At 42.8% G+C, this 20,046-nt stretch overlaps 1 protein-coding gene across 3 annotated transcripts in view; it reads right to left on the minus strand.

Annotated features, from left to right (window-relative positions):
* The window catches only part of Ttc39b (tetratricopeptide repeat domain 39B), a 139,778-nt gene that overhangs the window by 48,192 nt on the left and 71,540 nt on the right, over positions 1-20,046 (minus strand). For all 3 annotated transcript variants that reach the window (XM_008848842.3, XM_008848841.3, XM_008848843.2), the window contains 3 exons: positions 3,453-3,560; positions 1,127-1,258; positions 142-218 (listed from right to left, as the gene is read on the minus strand). In XM_008848842.3, the coding sequence (XP_008847064.1) occupies positions 142-218; positions 1,127-1,258; positions 3,453-3,560 (317 nt within the window). The remainder of the gene's footprint in view (positions 1-141; positions 219-1,126; positions 1,259-3,452; positions 3,561-20,046) is intronic.

The raw sequence follows: 20,046 nt of genomic DNA on the forward strand, positions 1-20,046 counted from the left end.
AAAGGTGACCTTGGAAGTGTAAATAATACAGGGGAGAGAAAAAGACATTTCATTTATTTTCTGCATTTCAGTAACAGATTTTATGAATATGATCACTTCTTAATTTTTAAAAGAAACACCAATCATTTAAACAACGCTTACCTTCACTCAGTTGTTCCAGTGACCCTCGAGAAAGAAGACTTGAGAAAGATTCTACAACAGTGCATTTTTTTCTATATCTGCATTGAATACATACAAGGGGGAGAGAAAGGAAAATACCAGCATCAGACTGAGCGTGTGGTCACTGATACCTCAGTCACTTCGAAAAGCCACCAAACTGGGGCTCAAACCCTCAGGTCTGCAGGGCCACGGCCACCCTCTCCCAGTGCTGCTTGCCTGGCCACTCATCCTGGGCTGCCAACCTACATCTACTAAACATGATGCAGATAAGCCCACAAACCCCAGGGAGCACAAAACTTATCGTACCTCCCCTTATCTCTCTGGATGAAAGCAGAGTTTCTGTGGTAAAAGTCTCCCCAAGTAAAAAATGGAGTCAAAGCACTCTATTTGGAAAAGTTCTTCATTTGATGGACTTACACCATCATTACATAAAGATTCACTTTGCCCATGTTAAAATTTACCAGTACAAATAATAACTTTCATTAGGGTCTTCCTATGTACACAGTGAAGTTTAAAACTAAAACCCAATCTCATTTTAAACCAACTAAAAGTGTCCAAATATGGACGTCCTTAGACAAATAAAACATTCCCGTCTGAATTTGCAGTTTGTCACACATAAAGCAAACATGCTCCCTGCATGATCTGACACGGCATGTAGTTCCTAACTCACCTATCACAGAACTCCAAAGTTGCTCTGTGCTGACTGCTCTGAATCCTCCCTCAGCCCTTCTCTGGTTCAGGCCCCATGCTACCCATGAAGATGCCAAATGGGAACTATATTATAATTCCTGCTAGTACTTTCTGAATTGTATTGCATTAAACTAGAACAGAAACTCTGAAGCTGAAGTCCTTTTCTGTAACTCTGATCATCCTCAACCACAGAGACCTCAGTTTGCAAACATCATTCACTACCATTCGGGCAGGAAGGTTTGAGATCCTAGTCAAATATTTAACTACTCAGTCATACTTTTGGCAAGTTTGCAAAGCGTCCTTCATGGCAGAAATGCCATTTTGGATGTCCTGTTGCTCAAAGGTCATGACAGCCTGCAACACAACGATGGTACTGTAGCCCAAGGCGTGGTACATACTCTCCTTGGCCCTGGAGAAAACACAGCAGTTAACTCATCTCAACACAATGAAAGGAAAAGATAAAAACCAGAGTCCTGGCTTTGTCTGATACCTAACAATACTAAACCTTCACCAAACATGTGACTTTGACAGAGATAACCTCTTCTCCCTCACCACAATCACTGACATGATACCAGCTGTGAAGGGCATGCTCTAAAACTTGATTTAAAGCCACACAGAATAAAATGCTGTGGGCAACATGCGTTTCCTTGCTTCAGCACCAGGGGGCAGCCTGTGGATTCAATTCCTAGAGAGAGTTTAAAAACCATTTTTTTTTCCAGTTGAATAAGACAGTATGCTGTCTTAAGATATGAAATGAATGAGGTTTAGTGGCATATACACTCATAATCCTAACACTAGAGAAGTGGAAACAGGAATGCAGGAATTCAAGGCCATCCTCTGTAATTTTGAGGCCAGCTGGGCTACAAGAAACCCTATCTCAAATTAAAAAAAAAAAAAAAAAAAAAAAATATCTAGTGCAAATTCTTGGTAAACAGTTGTTACACTGTACTGTTTAGAAAATGACAAGAAAGAACAGAGAAAAGGCGAAAACATCTGAAATTGTTCTCTCTCTCCTCTTGAGTCAAAGCCCATGAGGAAACAAAGATTTTTGCAATAAATTGGGTCATTAACATGGGGCTCTGACCAAGGGAAGCCTTAGGACCTCGGATCTAATTTAGTCATACCTGAGACTGCCGATCAAATCTCTGGATAATTCAAGTCATCAAGCCATCAGCCATGACTGCTTTGGGAACCTAGGATGTTGACCCTGAGGATCTGAGTGCACCACCAGCTCTTCTCAAAGGGCTGATGATTTATAATGTTTAAAATATCAATGTGGGTAAATATTAAGGCCCAAGAGCCTGGTACCATTAAAACACATGCCACACTATTCCACTCCCCTGTGGAAAGATACTAACTAGGCTTGGTAATACTCAGTTTGTCCTGAGCAATAAGGGCACTTCCCATTCAATAGAACCAGGTAGAATAAGACGCCCCAGGGTCATCAATGGTGATCTCAAACCTCACCCTTTTAATCACAGTTCCTCCAAGAAGAAGAAGAAGGGAAAAAAAAAAGATTTAAGGGGGGGTGGGTACATTTTTTAACAATGATAAATGCATAAAGATCAGCGAACATAAAACTAAATATTTTTATTCTATATTATAAGCAGATAAGTGCTGGTGGTAAAGATCAAAAAGAGATGTGTTTGAAGAAAGAATAAAGGGACAGGTAGCGAGGCTGAGAGAAAAGTCAGAGGAAAGGGAAAGAGTGGGAAAGGCAGACAGACAGAAGAAGACCAGGGGGCAGAGGTCCAGAAAACAGCAGACGTCTGAGGGGCACCACTGCCCTCTTGTAAGGAATGGGATTCCCCACTGCAGTGCATGTCATTAGCTAGCAAATTACAAATGAGATCTTGGCTTCAGATAAGAGCGACTGTTGGAGGTGTACTACAGGGCTATTTCTGCAAAGTCACAGTCACACCGCAGCTAAGGCCCGTGGCCAGAGATGATGGCAAACAGGCTGAGCGCATGGTGCCCATAAGTGAAATGAAGCTCAAATCAAACTGTCCAACTTTTTATTACAGAAGTAGGGAGCCCCAACAATATTCTATTCCTTTAAACTTGATTTTACCACTACGATTGGGCTTGTCTGGTCCTCCCGTGGCTCATTTCAAAGAAAACTTCTTTCAGTAATGTTCAAAAGGAACATCCGTAAATGATTTCACTTAGGAAAACAAATTTATTTGTTTGTTTGCTTGCTTACTTTTGGGACAGGGTCTCCCTGTAGCCCCAGCTGGCCTAGAACTGGCTATATACACCAGGCTGGCCTCCATCTCACAGAAATCTGCCTGCCTCTGCCTCCTAGTGCTGGATTAAAGGACTATACTACACCACGCCCAGCAGGAAAACAAATTTGAAGCCTTAAAAAACCACACTGATGCCAACATCTGAGCAAGTATAGAAACTACAATATGAGAATCGCAATTTTCTAGTGAGTAAATTTGAAGAATCATTTCTTAACTGAATTTTAAATGGATCAACAGTAAGGGGGTCTCAGGTTAGCTTATAAACACAAAGGTAGAAACAGATACATTAGATACAAGCAGGACATCAAAGAAAACCATGAAAAAAAGTTTTATCTAAAAACAAATAAAGCTAATTACCATGGACGAAGCAATTCTAAGGCATCTGTAAATTTGTTGCTTAGAAATAAGTTCAATGCCACCGCACATTCTTCTAGGCCACTCTTGAGATCCACTTTGGCTGATGAACTAAAAATTAAAAAAATAAGAATGTCTGTGATTTTTACTATTAGCATATTGTCCAGGCGGTGGGGGCTGACTGCTGACATGGGACAGGACAGGGAGATTGGGGACCTATGGAGACTGGCTGGAATTCCAACTTCACCATTTCCCAATGTTAGGACAACAGAACTTTCCCCATCCTCTGAAAGCTTGATGCTTTGAGTCTATAAGAAACATGAACAGGAGAAGGTTTACATGCACAGAGGTGTGGCAAAAATGAAAAGTGAGCTCCCAGCAGCCCATAATAAGGTTTAGAAGCACACGAACCTATTCAAAGGAGAGGGGCAAGTGGAGCTGGAGAAACAGCAAATGACTTATTTATTTATTTATTTATTCATTCATTCATTCATTTTCTGGCTTTTTGAAACTGGGTCTCATGCTAGAGTCCAAGCTGGCTTCAAACTCAAGGTAATCCCCATCCCCCTCCTCATCCTCCCAAGTGCTATAATTACAGGCCTGACACGTCTCCCAATTTCCAGACAAATCCTTAAGTGTAGTATCTAGTCTTTTCCCTAATCTTCCCTAACTGGTAAGATTTATAGGGAAAGAACGTCTGCAATTGCATTCTTTCTGGAAGAATTTCCTTTATCAGACAAGGGAACTTCAAAGAAAGTTCCTCCCTGTTCTTTCAAAGGGAAAAAAGAAAAGGCATCCCCAAAGTACAGTGCTTAGACATCCTGACTACCAAGAAAGACCTTCATAACCAACATCTTTCTGACTGTCCCGCCGTTTCCTTTTCTTTTTCTTCCTCCCTCCCTCCCTCCCTCCCTCCCTCCCTCTCTCTCTTTCTTTCTTTCTCTCTCTCTCATAGCCCAGGCTGGCCTGAAACTCATTAGTAACCCAGCCTGGACTATAACTGATGATAATCCACCTGCCTCAGATTCCCAAGTGCTAGGATTACAGGCATGTGCCACCATACCCAGCTTCTGAGGTGTCATTTCCTGAGCCCCAATACTAGCTATGTCTAGAACATACATGGGCCTCAACTTTCTTATCTACAAGATGGGAACAGTACAAGTTCAACTTATTTCCCGGGGTTGTTGTGAGGAAGAGATTAGCCAATAAATATTGCCCATAATAGAGACTAACTAGATGAGGGGTCCCTTCCCTAGTATATTTCATTCACAGGAGAAGAGAGATTTTATTTTAGATGCATAGGAGGCAAAATGAGCTTCAGTGGTGAACCATACTATCTAAACTGTAGAGGATATTCTTAAAGAAAGTAAACTTGCTGGGGAGGTGGTAATAGCTTAGCGGTAGAATACATGCCTAGCATAAGCTAGGGACCTATGTTCAATTCCTAGCCCCACACCAAAAAAAAAAAAAAAAAATGATGAATTAAAATAAATTTGAAAATAATTCAAAGTTGACTTTTCAGCTCTCATGTGTTACTGGTATCCTTACTGCTTCATCAAACATTTAATACAATTCCTTCAACTACTACTTACGGAGCACTGAACACACACCAGGCCATTGTACAGCAATGTGAATTGTAGAAATGATAACAATGCACAGCAACTGTCTACAGACACATAGATTTCCTCCTGGCTAACAGACATTCAGCTAACTTCCCCTCCCACTGTGGAAGCTGGTTTTCCCAAGTCTGTGCCTTCATTTACTCCTTTGCTTCATGTTTGTTCCATGTTTATTATTCCTTTGTATGTCATAATATTAGCCAAGTTCCCACACTAAGTTAAATGAGCTCTTTAACTTGCTCATTTTTATATCTGTGTAAGCCATGATATTATCCTCTTTGAAAACCGTCTGTTAATCATTTATTATTGGCAGAAATTGTGTTCCTTAAAACTACAGAGGCCAGCAAGACGGCTCAGGGGATAAAGGTGTATGCCTTTCTATGATACAGCCTAGCGACCTTAGTTCAATCCCTGAAACCCATGTAAAGGTGGAAAGAGAAAATTAATGCCACAAAATTGTTCTTGGAGCTCCACACTGTATCATGGAGCATGCACCACACACACATTGTGCACTCACACACATACACACACACAACAATAATCCATTTTTTAAACTACAGCCATCTCAATAACTTTTAATAGGAAAATCATTTCATAAGTGTCCCAGCTCCATTTCTGCCACTATGACAAATACTCTGACAAGAAGCCACAAGGGAGAAAAAGAAATATTTCAGCTTATAGTTCCAAACTACAGTCCATCATTTGGGGGAAGTCAAGGCAGGAACCTGCGCAGATGGTCTCATCACATCCATGCCGAGCAGAGAACAGCAAATGCACCATGCTGCCTGCCTGCTGCTCTCCTGTCCTATGTGGCCCAGGACTCCTGCCTAGGGAATGGTGCCACCCACAGTGGCCGAGTCTTTCTACATCAATTAACACTCAAGACAATATGGCACAGACTTTCACATAGAACAACCTCAAAGTCAAGCACTCACCTGAGACACTCTTCCCGTGTGATTCTAAGCTACAGAAGTTGACATTTAAAATGAATTATCCATAAGTACATAAGAATGGGGTGATTTGGCAAAGAAAAATTCTGTCAAGAAATAAGCCTGAAGTTACTCAGGATTAAGCTATTCAGGATGAGGTAGGAAAGCTAGTGAGGAAACAGGAGGAAAATGACCCCCACATTCCATCCCTTTCTGGTTTTGACTGCAATCTCTCACTAGCTGACACCCAGAAGATTTCGACATAACTAATCAGACCACCTGCAAAGACCCATATCCCCCTTTCTGAGAGACACCATAAATGAGACTGTTAAAGTGACTAACGATCTATGCTTTAAGTCCACTCACCTTGTACCTGTGCACAAGGAACCCTCTCATCCATAGTTATTCTCTACTTTGCTCCCTTTTCCAGCTGTAAGTGAGTACAATGTACCTTTTAAGGTGGTTGTGCTCTTCAAGGACGAAATTCTATGACTAAGATAAAGGAATACACCAGCACCTACTTTCCCTAATATCCAAACTTAGTTGGCATTAAGTAGCCTCAAAGCCTAAAATCACGTACAGGGCTACTGCTGAGGTGCTTGGACATGCTCCTCTCCTAAGGCCTGCACCTGACTCTCCTTGAGTAAGTTCATCTTTCTACCTGATCATTACACTTACTGACTCTGCTTCACTCTTGGAACATCCTAACATTTTTTTCTACATTGTTAAGAACTGAGCTCACCTGAGTACAGGTCACCCCAAGGCTCTGAGGGGGCTCCTTGGTCAGTGCACCCAGCATTATCAAGTTTAAATTCCTGCTGCCAGGGACAGGGCAGCTAAGGCAGGAGAATGGCAAATCCAAGGACAGCCTGGGCAACTCAGGAAGAAATCATCTGAATAGTTTTTTTAATTTAAAAGGCGTGGGCTATATATAACTTGGTGGTGGAGTGCTTGCCTTGCATGAGGAAGGCTGTAGGTTCAATCTCCAGAAATAAATAAATAAATAAATAAATAAATAAATAAATAAATAAATTTGAAAAGTGTTTAAGCTTAAGTCTCTATGTCATCACTCAACATTATTTATTTATTTATTATTTATTTATTTATTTATTTACTTATTTATGTTGTGTAAGACAGGATCTTTTTATATAGCCCAGGCTGACCTTGAACTCATGATTCTACTACTTCTGTCTTTCAAGTACTGAGATTAAAGCCCACACTGTCCAATCCTCCTCCTCATTATCATCTCCATTGTTTCTTCTTCCTCCTCTTCCTCCTCCTCTCTTCCCCTCCCACTCCTTCTAGGCTACACAAGTGATCTAATACCAAGCTACAGGCCCAACCTTCTAAATGCATTCTTTAAAAGAGGCACGGCTCTACCAAAAACTGTTTCTGACAACACCATACAGAGCCACGCTCTGGCCTCAGGTCCTCTCAAGGGTCCTCACTAAGTAGACCAGAGCTAATACAGTACCAGCAAAGGGCCTGCTGGATGACCCCACCCATCCTGTTTCAGCTCACTTTTCCTCCATGATTTCTAATGTTTACAATTTCGTTACTCACCCAGAGTGTTGCAAAGCCCCCAATGTGTTTTTGGAACATAATCTGAATTATAAAGCAAGGATAGTTCCCCAGCTCTGCTCTTAGGGAGAGAGTATGAACTCTACCATGGCTTCTGCACATCCACCCCAGAGACCCAGAATAATAGCCTGGCCATCTGTTTGGGGAAGAGTAGTATTGGTGGACACACTGGCCTGTCTTCTCTCTCTAATATGTGTGCAGCCACTGCTTTACTCTGCCACCAGCACCTTCGACAGTACCTAAGAGCATGCTCACCAAAAGTAGCAAGTGAGTGTGTGGTAGTGCTACCCTGGGTAGAAACGGAAAATTCTCCATGCCTAAAACTGGAGGCGACTTTCCAACTCTCCTCTAGGGTGGGGAAGAGCTGGGACCATCTCTTAATGGAGGCATAACTGGAGACCTAAGAGCTGCCTTTACATTTCCAGATGATGATATCAAACCAAGTGCTGAGAGATCACAAGCCTTTCACAGGAAGGATTTTACAAGAATGTTCACACTTCCACAGTCGCCATGACCAAACTATGCCAGTGGAACCTGAAAGTCCCTCACATTTATCTTGTTTTATCTCCACTATACAGTCCACACTAGCACTCAGGTACTCCATCTACAGACCTATTTCTCCATCTTTCATCACCTCTACTACCCCATCAACTCATTAATCATAATTCATTAATGCTTATGGAGCATGCTTCTCTAAGTGCTGGCAATGTATCAATGAAAGAGGTATACTGGGTCCAGGGCTCTCAAGGAGGTAAGAAGGCAGATTTACTCAAGGAGACCAGAAGACAGCAGATAATTTAGTAGGTGACTGAAATAATCTCAGATCGAGATAAACAGACTGTAATAGAACTGGTTTGAGGGATGGGTGGGTCACACATAGAGGCCTAACTCTGATGAAGTCTCTGATAGAAAGATGCCACCAACGTGCTACACAACAGAGTGACTCATGGGGAATATCTAGGTTGGGGGGAGGGGGACTTCTATGCTGCACATGTGATGGGCAAGACAGAAAATGGGGAAAATGAGGACAGGAACCAGGCCAAAGCCAGAAACAGTAGTGGCAGAGAAGGTGGGTTCTAAGAACAAAATGAAGTGATTGCCTCAGGAGTCTTCACTCCCTTGCTCACTGGGCCCTTCCTGGCCTCTGTGGGGTCTGCTCTTTGCATCTCTACTCTCACCAGTTTTCTCTATGGTTGCTGCTCATTTTTTACTGCCAGGAAATGGGCTGTGTGTGACCAGACCAATCCCTCTGTCACACAATCAACCACCCCTGCATCTCGGCTGGCTGCCATCTGGGAGGACATACTATACCTGTCTCAACTTATGACAAACAAACAAACCTTAACCCTTCAAAGTGGTTTTCTATGAGATTTATCTGCCTCTAAACCCTGCCACCAGCAACAGATTACTTCCATTCTGGCCAGGATTTCTCTCACCAATGTCTTGGAGACCCTCATGCCTCTCCCTTTCCAAAGCCAACAGACGAATCAAGAAGGTTATCATTTCATGTCTAAATTCTGAAGCACTCCCTAAGAATGCCCTCCTGACTATTACTGCTTTGCTTCCATGGTGCTCCATCTTCAGCATGCGTCGGACATGTCTTTGAGGGCTTGTTAATGCAGACTGCTAGACCCCACACTTCGGAGTTTCTGACTCAGTAGGCCTCATGCGGGCCAAGTCCAAGCCCAATTCTGTTTTAATTCATCCCTAAACCACTCTCACATGTCACTTCATAAAACAGGTATTCGTGACACTGCCTCATCAGATAAGAACCAGAAAACGGCTGCCTATGCCTGTCACATGAAGTTCAACAGGCCCAGGAAACCTGGCCCCACCAAATCAGACTACAGTAATGAACAGACTATTTAAAAACAACCAAGCATCTTACAAGAGGCTTATCAACATAGGATTCCCCCGGAGCTTGACATGATGGAATGAACAGGTTCTTGAAGTAAAAATCAGTGCTGCCATTCTCCAGAGAGTCCCTTGGGTTCCTTGCCTCGTTTCTGAAAGGCCCAAATGCTTTCACAATTCAAAAATCTATGCAAGGGAAACAAAGGTGATGGTTGCCATAGGCATGCTCTGTAAATGTCCCACACTACGTGAATTAACAGCTGTGTGTAATCTTGTAGGATGCTCAGCCCACACACTCAGAGTCCAGATCTGTTGGAGCCCTGCCCAAGTGTCTTTCTTGATAAGTATCTTCAGTGAAGACTGTTTGTTTCTAATTTAGAAGATATGTTAATATAAGGCAGAATGATTAGTTTACCCTTATATTTTTAAAAAACTATATGACAAATATATAACAAAAATCCAGAATGATGCAAATATTATCCCTTACATTCTAACTCCTTTTATTCTTTAATAATTAATTACTTAACGAGCTGCAAAACACTGTATGTCTTATAGTAAATGAGGATCTTGGCTTTGGACCCAGACTATTTGACTCATTTCCTGACCTCAATCCAATCTTATACATGACCACGACAAGCCACTTTCCTTCCCTACTGCACAGTTTCCTTATTCTAAGATGAACCTAGCAAAAGTACCCACATCAGAAGTTGTACTGTTCATACATGTGATGTGTTTTATGTCCACCGTGTAGAAGTCCTCAAATAACAGCTATTAGTACCACTATTTTTTGTTAATAGCTAAACTGCCTCCAGTAATTCAGAGTTGTCAAGCGCATAACAGTGAAAAGAATTTAATAATGACCCATTTGTTCATGTATTTACTCAACTGTATAACACCATACAAGTTAGCAGTGACCAGCACATGGAGAAAATAAAACAGTATGAAAGAGGATGAATCAAAGTTCAGAAAACCTGAAAAGGAGTTATTCCTGTGAGAATCTTACTGTACACGCATGCTAACACAAGCAGGAACCTAGCCATTTGGAACGTATCCTTATAGGATAGTTGGTTTAAAAAGAAAAGGATTTGAGAGTTGGGGATTATGGGTCGCTCAAGGAAAGCAGAGAGGAGATGCCGGGGTCCTCACAAAGTAGATCCAGAGACACTTTTTACTTCGCTCGGTTTCCAGATCTCCTTGGCCTCGAGAGTTAACTGTAATCAAATATTTCCTATAATGTACCAATTCTGCTGAAACTGTGGTCCTAAGCAACCAGATCACGAATTCTAGTACCGATCCATTTTTCTGGACATGCCGTCACTACCCTCTGAGAACTTATAATTTATACTGACATAGTTTGGAGAAGGAGAGAGCTGTCAAAGAGTGAACATTGTAGGTAGGAATACTTATCAAAGGGGGTTTGACCTTATAATAAACTAGAGAGAAACTAGCAGCTAAGTTTCCCCATCAGTTTTTTTGGGTAATTTCCTTATAAAGGACCCCATGTCACATAAAATATTAAAGATGCATTGAATGCATTTCTCTGGTTCATCTATCTTTTGTTTTAGATGCCTCAACCATAAACCTAGTGATGGATGAAAAGCAATTGAGAGCTTAGAAAGACAAGCACTTCCTCCCCTGAGTTCCCTGGATAAGGATGGCTAGATCAACAGTCCTGGTCTCTCATCTCTCTGTTCCATTCCTCCCCTGGGTGAGAAGTGAACGAGATGATGGGTGACTTGGAAAGGAAAGGTGAACATGAGTGGACCAACCTTTCTCCTCCTCCCTCCTCCCTCCTCCCTCCTCCCTCCTCCTTTCCTCTGTCCAAATGGTCCTTCTTCCAGTTCATAGCATGTGTGCATTTGTGTGTGTGCTCATTTGGGGAGCGTCTGTGTGTACATGTGTGTGCATGTATGTGTGTGTATATGTGGTGGGTGTATACACACACACAGTCACATACGCATACCCAGATGTATGTATGTGTGTGCATGTGTGCCTTTGTGGGGGGATATTTGTGCATGTGTGTATGTATGTGTGTACATGTATATATTTTTTGTGTGTGTCCATGTGTGCATATATATGCATGTGTGCATATGTGTTTGTATGTGTGTGTGTTTTTGTATGTGCTGCCAACATGGCTGGCCAGCATTTTTCCTGACCATATGTCCCATCTTCTTCCCTGGTCTTTCCCATTCTCCAGGTGAGAGTTTATCTTGCTGTGTCTTGGCAGCCTATCTCTGATACTCTTAAAATGGAATGGGCTTGTCAAATCCAAGAGGCTCTTGTCCTTCCTCCTCCTCCTCCTCCTCCTCCTCCTCTGTTTTTGTTTTGTTGTGGTGGTTACTGTTTGTTTTTGTGGCCCTGGAGATTGAACACAAGACTACATACGTATTAGGCAAGTGCTCTGCCCCTGAGCTGAGTTCCCCAGCCCTGGCCTACCCTGTTCCAAAAGGGAAAGGAGGTATATGAATGTGGCAGTCTATTCTTTCTGTAACACAGTGAGCTAAGCAGGGCAGGTTCCATCACTCCTACCCTCAAAGCAAAGCCTGTGATGTAGAGCCCAAGTTCTATGCAGGACCTTGGCAAAATCAAAACAAACAAAGGTTTCAAACAATTTCTCCATGTAAACAAACTCCATCCTTTCATAGTCTGTGTAAATTAAAGAATTAAGGGTCTGAACCCTTTACTGATAACTCAACTGGCTCTAAACTAACACCCAAAAGAAACACTTCTGAAGCAGGAACTTAGCACTTGAACACCAAGCACAAAACTGGAGCAAGACAAGAATTTAATATCCATAGCCCTTAACTAATGAGCATGGAAGTTTCCAACATTCTCTAAATCCAAGATCCAGTCTATAAGTGAAGGCTCCAGAGGATCTGGATTCAGCTGTACTGGTCCAGACGATCAGAAACCTATGACCAGAGACTCTTGCTATCATTTCTCTTTAATTAGCCAAGGTAGAGGAGAGACCCCACAAGTTGACAAGCTACAGTGGGCTATGCTGGGTCACCGGTGAGAAGGTACAGCGAGTCACTCTCGTCTCTAAGTTGATGTCTCCTCCTGTGTAAAAGGCATATAGCCGGGCACTCCTATAAACCCAGCACTTGAGAAGTTGAGGCAGGATAATCACAAGGCTAGGCTACACAGTACTTCAGAGCCAATCTGATCTGCATAACAACACCATCTCAGTAACCCCTCTACACACAAATTAATTATAATCTAAAAGTGGAGAAGGTATGAAGATATGACAGCATTTGCTTAACAGGTCTTGACTGTTGCTCTCAGGCCAAGAAGTTAAAGATATAAATGTAAAAGAGATAAAAATGTGACTAAACAATGCACTGAAAGGAATGAAGTAAATATCAGCTTATGTAGAAGTGCCTCACCTCTAGGCATGTGAACAATGCTCACCCTTCAGACCCTACAGTGGAGCAGAGCTCTGGAGTAGAGCCGCCCTAGGGTGCACTAAACTGCATGACATCACATCAACTGCACTGTCTCTTAGAGCTGTGCATTCATAAGAGAGGCAAAGCTATCCTAGACTCATTTAAACTGATCAGGCCTCACTGCCATTTCTTCCTATCCTGTGTTAGTGTCACTGCAATGAGCTGCTCTTTCATATCATCAGTGTGGTAATACTTCCGCAATGCCTAATACGTCTCCAATAAAATTAACTTACTTTGAAGTGGTTCCTTGGGAAACACTGGAAGGGGGAAGGCTCCTGAGAATTGACACAATGTTGTCCTCTGACCTCCACAGGCTCACCATGCTGCTGTGCTCTCCTCGCCCCCACAAATGTACACACATACACGCACAATAAACAAAATATCTGGGCAATCTATCCTATCTTTTTAAAAAATTATATAAAATACAAAATAAAATTATAATAAAGTATCATAATCAATTTAAAGTAGAGTTTAATAATATTCAGTATAGTCACATTGTTGTGTAATCTCTGGAACTTTCAAATCTTGCAAAACTGAATTTCTGTACTTTACAAACAGCAACTTCCTCTATCCTACATTCTTTACCAACAGATCCAAAGGAATCCTCTCCTCTCACTCTAATCAAAATGTTGCTACAATCTTAATGATCGAGCCATTTGGAAACTTCATTCCACTAGACAGTCTCTAGAATTCTGTCTTTCAGTGTCCAGAATTCCTTCCACAACTGAGATTTTCCCAAAGCAGCCTTCACTGGTAGCTGAATCTAGCAATGCTCTGCACCCACACTGAGCTGATGCAGTATCCAAGCTAGTGAGTGAGGAGTAACCAAGTCCATGGATGGACTCTGTCCCTCTAACAAGTCCATGGAAGGTGTTCTCTCTGTCCCTTTCAGGAGTCCATGGAAGGTGGGGTCTCTGTTCCTTTCCCTAAACCCCAGACTCCTGTTTCTGCTTTTATGAAATCTTCAAATACATCAAAAAGACTATTACATGCACAAGTCCCATACAAGTTCAAACCAGAAAGAAATCCTAGACTAGACATGGAGTAAGAAGCTCCAACCTAACCTAAGGAAACTGTGGCAAGAGATGCCTTCTGGAAAGACAGAGACAGTCTCTTTCAAGGATGGGACTCAGGTTAACCAGGTTCCAGTGGATGGACCTATACTGAAGGACATTTGGGGACACAATTTAGACTCTATAGGATATATATATATATATATATATATGTGTGTGTGTCTGAAATTGAGCAGGGAGACAATATGGGGAGGTAATAGGGGAGATAGGGGAGGGGATCTAAATACCATTAAGTTATACTGTATGAAAATCACAACAATTCAATAAAAATAAATTAACATTTCCATTCAGAAAAAAGGACTATTACACACTTTATCCTTGGGATCTGGAAATGAAACCTTCTACTTCACGAAAATACATATTTGGAGACCTAATGGCACGTCTCCTCTTTAGTGAAGAGATGTGGAATGAGGATAAAGGGATGGAAAGCTCTGGGCCAACATGGAAAGTCTCCCTCACTTTTCCAAGGTGACTCAGCACAGCCACTTCAACAACTAGTATATCAAGAGCTGGCAATGACTGCCCAATACAGATACTGGCAAGAAACACAAACTGAAAGAATTTCAGGGTTGCCAGCATCTTACCCAGTCACATATGTCTCTGGACATCAGATCCTTCTATGGAAAGATTCTCTATCTTTCCGGGATGTAAAAAGAATCAAAAGAAAGCAGGGCCATCCAAATACTTTGAGAGTAAACAAACAAGAGGAACAATAACCAAGGGGCCAGAGGGAGTCATGGAAGGTCCAGTGCCTAGAAATGAGGACAGAGCACCAGGGTGGAGTAATTCACACGCCACCTAGCATTTCTCTTTGATAAATGGCAACCCAAACTTCCTCCTGCCTGCCCTACAGCAGTGTGTAGAGAGGCGGACAGGTGCTTGGGGAGGGGCACCATGAGGAGCAATATGAGGTAAGGTAGTTATTTTCTGTGTCACCTATATGAGTCACACTCACATAGGTCTGGAAGTCTGAAGCTTCACTGACTTTACAGTGTCTTTTCAGGTTGTTCCACAACACATCTGTGTTGCACGTGAGCATTAGTGGCCTTCTGATGAGAAAGGCAAAGTGGGAATCCTTGGTAAAGCCTACGAGATCCACACATGCTAGTAGTATGAAAACACTCCTAGATTATTTCTTATATTTGATCTCCACTTGTTCCTGGATGATTATCTCTGAGCTTTTCCTCTCCGACCTCTTCCCAATTTAGACACATGCACAAATCTCACTCATTTCTACTTAAACAAACTACACAAGAGGGACAGCTGGCCCTCAGCCTTCTCCCCAAAGACCTACACGTTAGTGTTGGTCTCCAAAGGCGTTTACCTGGAGATGGTAAACTCTTTAAGAGGTGGGGCCAGGATCTTTAGGTTATGGAGAGAGGCCCTTAAAGACGATCATGGTGACCTGGCGCCTTCATTTGCTCTTTTCTCTGACCACGGCATGAGTGGTGTCACTCTCTGATGTACTCCTCCCTCCATGGTGCGCTGCCTCACCACTGACCCAAAAGCAATGGGGCCAGCCTATCATGGACTAGACAGACACTCCAAACTTGAGAAATGTTTCTCTTTATAAGTCGAGTGTCTCAAGTGTTGGTTAAAATAACAAAAAAACTGACACATTTTCCCTGACCCCTTCACTGTTAAGAACTTCAAGAGCTGATATCAGTCACCAGAGTCAGACTTCTGCCCCAACTTCCTCCATTCCCTTAAGTTAAAGGTCTCTGAAGAATTAAATATAAAATGCAAGGATACTTTTCAGCCTACAGCCACTCTTTACAACATCTGCCCTGTGGACCAGAACCAGAGTTCATCCTCCTTCACATCCTTGTCTGTCCTGTGGCCACCTGCTCAGTCTTCCCTCACACATCTATGTAGCTCTTGTTAGAATGCTCACTCTCTCAGCAACCCTTCACTGCTCCCAAGGTTCCTCTCTCCAACCATGCCCTTCTTCTCTCTTGCAACTCTCCTAGAAACAGCATTTGGGGTCCTGGGTTTCAAATTAAGGTTCCTGATTCACAGACTCAGTCAAGTCAAGAGCTTATTTATTACCACTTTCAATTATTTTTATTTTACTGCAGTTTTGAAACCCAGCATTATACATGCTGATGTAATAGTTATCTAGGAAACAAAGGAATTAGAGGATAACTACGAGAATATTTCTGGGGGGGGGGTACAAAAACAAAACAAAAAACCCTTGGATTTCCATGGGTGGGGACAGTTGGGATAAAAAAGCAATGTGGACAATAAATTTTTAAGATTCTTACAAGCTGGGGCTAGAGAAATGGCTCCAGCAGTTAAGAGCACTGGCTGCTCTTGCAGAGGACCCAGGTTCAGTTCCCAGCACCCACACGGTAACTAACAACCAACTGTCAGAAACTCCAGTTCCAGGGGATCTGAAACCCTCTTCTGAACTCTGCAGGCATCGCATAACATGGGTGTACTTACATGCATGCAAGCGAAACACTTATACACATAATATTAAAATAAATAAACCAAAACAACTTTAAAAAAAAAAAAAGATTCTTATGCTGGGCGTGGTATCCCATGCCTTTAATCACAGCACTCGGGAGGCAGAGGCAGGCGGATCTCTGTGAGTTAGAGGCCAGCCAGCCTGGCCTACAAAGTGAGTTCCAGGCCAGTTTGGGTTACAAGGAGACCCTGTCTCAAACCTGGGCTAAGAAGTAAGACCATCTCAAAAAAATGTGAATAATAACTTCATCCCCATTCCTCATTCCTCAACCTCTTCCACATATTAATTTGCTCAAGTCCTGAATATAAAGAACACATTTGTAAATGGCTTATTAAAAATGCAAAATCCAAAATGCTGCAGACTGATAAATAATTTCAAGAGTTCAATGACCATCTGTAAGGAAGGTAGACAGTACTTTCTCAAGGGTATTAAAACAACTTTAAATTGCCTTAGTAACTTATAAAAGAACAGTTTAAGGCACGGGAGATGGGTGCACCCATGGGTAAAACACTGGCCACACAAGCATGAGGACCTGAGTTCAGATCCCCAGAACCCATGTGTAGCCAGGCACTATTACTTACATCTGTAATCCCCATTCCCCTGTGGTGAGATGGGGAGTAGACACAGGAAAGTCCCAAGCTAGCCTGGGGTATGCAGCAGCAAAACAACACTGATCCTGCTTCAAATGAGGTGGAAGGCAAGGAACGACACGACACCTGAGGCTGTCCTGTGACAGCCACACGTGCACCAGAGCAAGACCTCACATTCACACACAGACACAGACATACAGACAGACACACACACATAGACACACACATACACACCACGCATAGAAATTTCGGAAAAACAACACCTCATCTGTTCAGAATTTATTAAATTCTAGAATGAATTAGAAAGGTAAAATAATTGGCAATTAACTGTGATATTGTAAAAAATACTTATTGGGAAGGGAAAATCCTGTGATATTTGAGTTTTAAAAGCAGACTGACTACAAAACAATGTTTTAATATGATTTCAATTTAAAAATTTAGCCAGGTGTGGTGGCACATGCCTTTAGTCCCAGCACTCAGGGAGGCAGAGGCAGGTGAATCTCTGTGAGTTCAAGACCAGCCTGGTCTACAGAGCGAGTTCAGGCCAGCTGAGGTTACAGGGAGACCCTGTCTCAAAAAGACAAAAAAAGATAAAAATTTAATACCTGCAAGAAGAATGTAAGAAAAGGGTATTTACAATTATAGCATTGCACAGTTCACTCTCTGTGCTTTCTATGGCTCTTGAATTCCTACAATGGACATATTTCTTAAAATGCGCTTTTAAGGCAAGGTTATGAGAAAACATAAGAAAAATAATAGTAATATAAAAAAAAATTGACCGGGTGTGGTGGTACACACCTTTAATCCCAGGCAAAGGCAGGAGGATCAAGGCCAGCCTGGTCCACATAGTGAGTTCCAGGCCACCTAGAGCTATAGGGAGATCCTGTCTCAAAAAGACCAAAAAATAAAATAAAATAAAAACTACTGTTGGGGACCCCTGCTGTTCTAGGTCATAGTCTCTTCATGTCTGGATAGCCGCAAGCCGGCTCGGCGTTCTTACGCAGAGACTCCCTTTCTCAGCAGGGCGCCTTCCTACTCTCTTCCTGACTCACCTTTGAAGTAGCCGTCACAGATACATGTCCTCCGGCATGAAACTGCCAGGTTTTTCAGGCAATGTCTGACAGCCTGATAGAAGCCCACCACCACATGTAAATGGTGCATCCTACAAAGCACCTATCATCTAAGGCTTTTGCTACTGTCTCCACACTATAAATATCCTGGTTTCCCCCTAATAAATCAGAGCTGAATCACTAAGATCTGGAGCGGAGCTGAATCACTGAATAAAGGAGCTGTATCATGGAGCTATAAGCTGTATCACTGAGTCTGACTGAGCTGTATCCTGTGTCTTACTGCCTACGATTCAGTCTCCCCAGAGGGGGCTGTCCCTTCGTAAACAACCACTCGCGAAGATCTTGCTTTCACTGTTCTTGCACCTCCCCTCGTGATCCGGTGGCCGATGGATCGCGTCCATAGAGGGAGCGCCAGCAGCTTGGAACGGAACCCGCCCGGGCAGCTGACAGCGGCCGGCAGAGCCACCAACTCCCAGTAGCCACGGAGAGCCAGGGACCTGCACAGCAGGGACCCGAACAGCAACGCGGTGCGCGCAACCCACCGCACCCCAGCGGCGCACGAGAGACCAGCGCCACGCCAGCAGCTGGCGCTCCGAGATCCCCGCGTGCCCACAGCTGGCGCCCAACGTGAGAGCCTCCGAACTCCATGCCAGCCAGCAGCTGGCGCCCCCTGAAATGCAGGATTCGTATCTCTCCCACCAGGAGAGCAGCAGAAATCTCTTTTTTCCTTCATCTCCCATCAGGAGACTAAAAGGCAGCTGTGCCTCCAAGCGAGTGGGGCCTGGCCATCTCTTTTTCTCTTTTCCTCCTTCTAAAATAAACTTCCCTAATCGGTTTTGTTATCCTGCCCCCAGGGCACTCAAACCACAGCTAAAACCAGTTAGGTGAGAATTTAAATTAACTAGCCCCTGCGGAGCACTTAAAAGTTCAAGGTGGCTCACGCCGTATAAACAAAAGAACAAAAGATTTAAAAAGGCCATTTTTTTTTTTTTGTAGTCTGCAGCTAGGCTTGGGCCTGTCAGAGTGTTCCAATCCCCTGGTGTCAGACTGCTGCAGGAACATTAAGGGCTAGATACTATCTTCCTTTTATAATGGGTAATTCAACATCAAGCCAGAAAAAACTCCGTATTCGTTCCCTTAAAGCCTTACTTAAATCAAGAGGACTTAAGATCTCCCAAAAAGAAAGCTTAAAATTTTGGAATGAAGTATATCAATTTGTGCCCTGGATCCTGTCAGCAGACACGTCTGATCCAGAGGTCTGGACTAGCATTGCATATCTGGCTCGTAAAAAAGAAGTCCAAGAAAGGCATAATTTTCCCCTTTCCTTTTTCCCCATAATGGCAGCCATCCAACAATGCTTAAAAAACCCACCTAAGATTGAGGAAAGCTTACAAACACCAGAAAATAATAAAGGAGAAGTTTTAAATGATAAAAAAGACTCTAAAAATTGCCCAGTAGCAGATTCAACAGAAGTCAGACAAAACCTACTCATCAGCAAAATTAATCTTTACCCCCCTCTTGCTGACTTAACATTTCACCTCGGCTGCCGCCACAGCCTGTGGCGCCACACCAGCCACTCCCTACAGCCATAGAGCAGCTGTGTAATCTTAGGGATAATGGGAATTGCCAGTCCCAAAGGCTCCAGACACAATGGCTTCAGGACCCCAAAACCCCACCGGTAGAGGCTTTTCCTGTTAACTTACAAATAACAAGGCAACGCCCACTAGCTTGGTACCCGCTCCCAGCAGCGGAATTAAAAGAATTACGCCAAGCTGTCCGTGAAGATGGAATCCATGCTCCATGGACAAAATCTATACTACAAACATTTAATATTAATCTGCTAACCCCCCAGGACTGGAGAGATATCTGTAGATCTACCCTCCCCAGTCCATTATTTGTACAATGGGAGGCTTTATTTAGAGATGAATGCCTAATGCAGGCTAAAAGAAATGACACTCATAATCA

This window comes from Nannospalax galili, unplaced genomic scaffold (genome assembly GCF_000622305.1).
Source record: "Nannospalax galili isolate Female #2095 unplaced genomic scaffold, S.galili_v1.0 scaffold663, whole genome shotgun sequence".
Lineage (NCBI taxonomy): Eukaryota > Metazoa > Chordata > Mammalia > Rodentia > Spalacidae > Nannospalax > Nannospalax galili.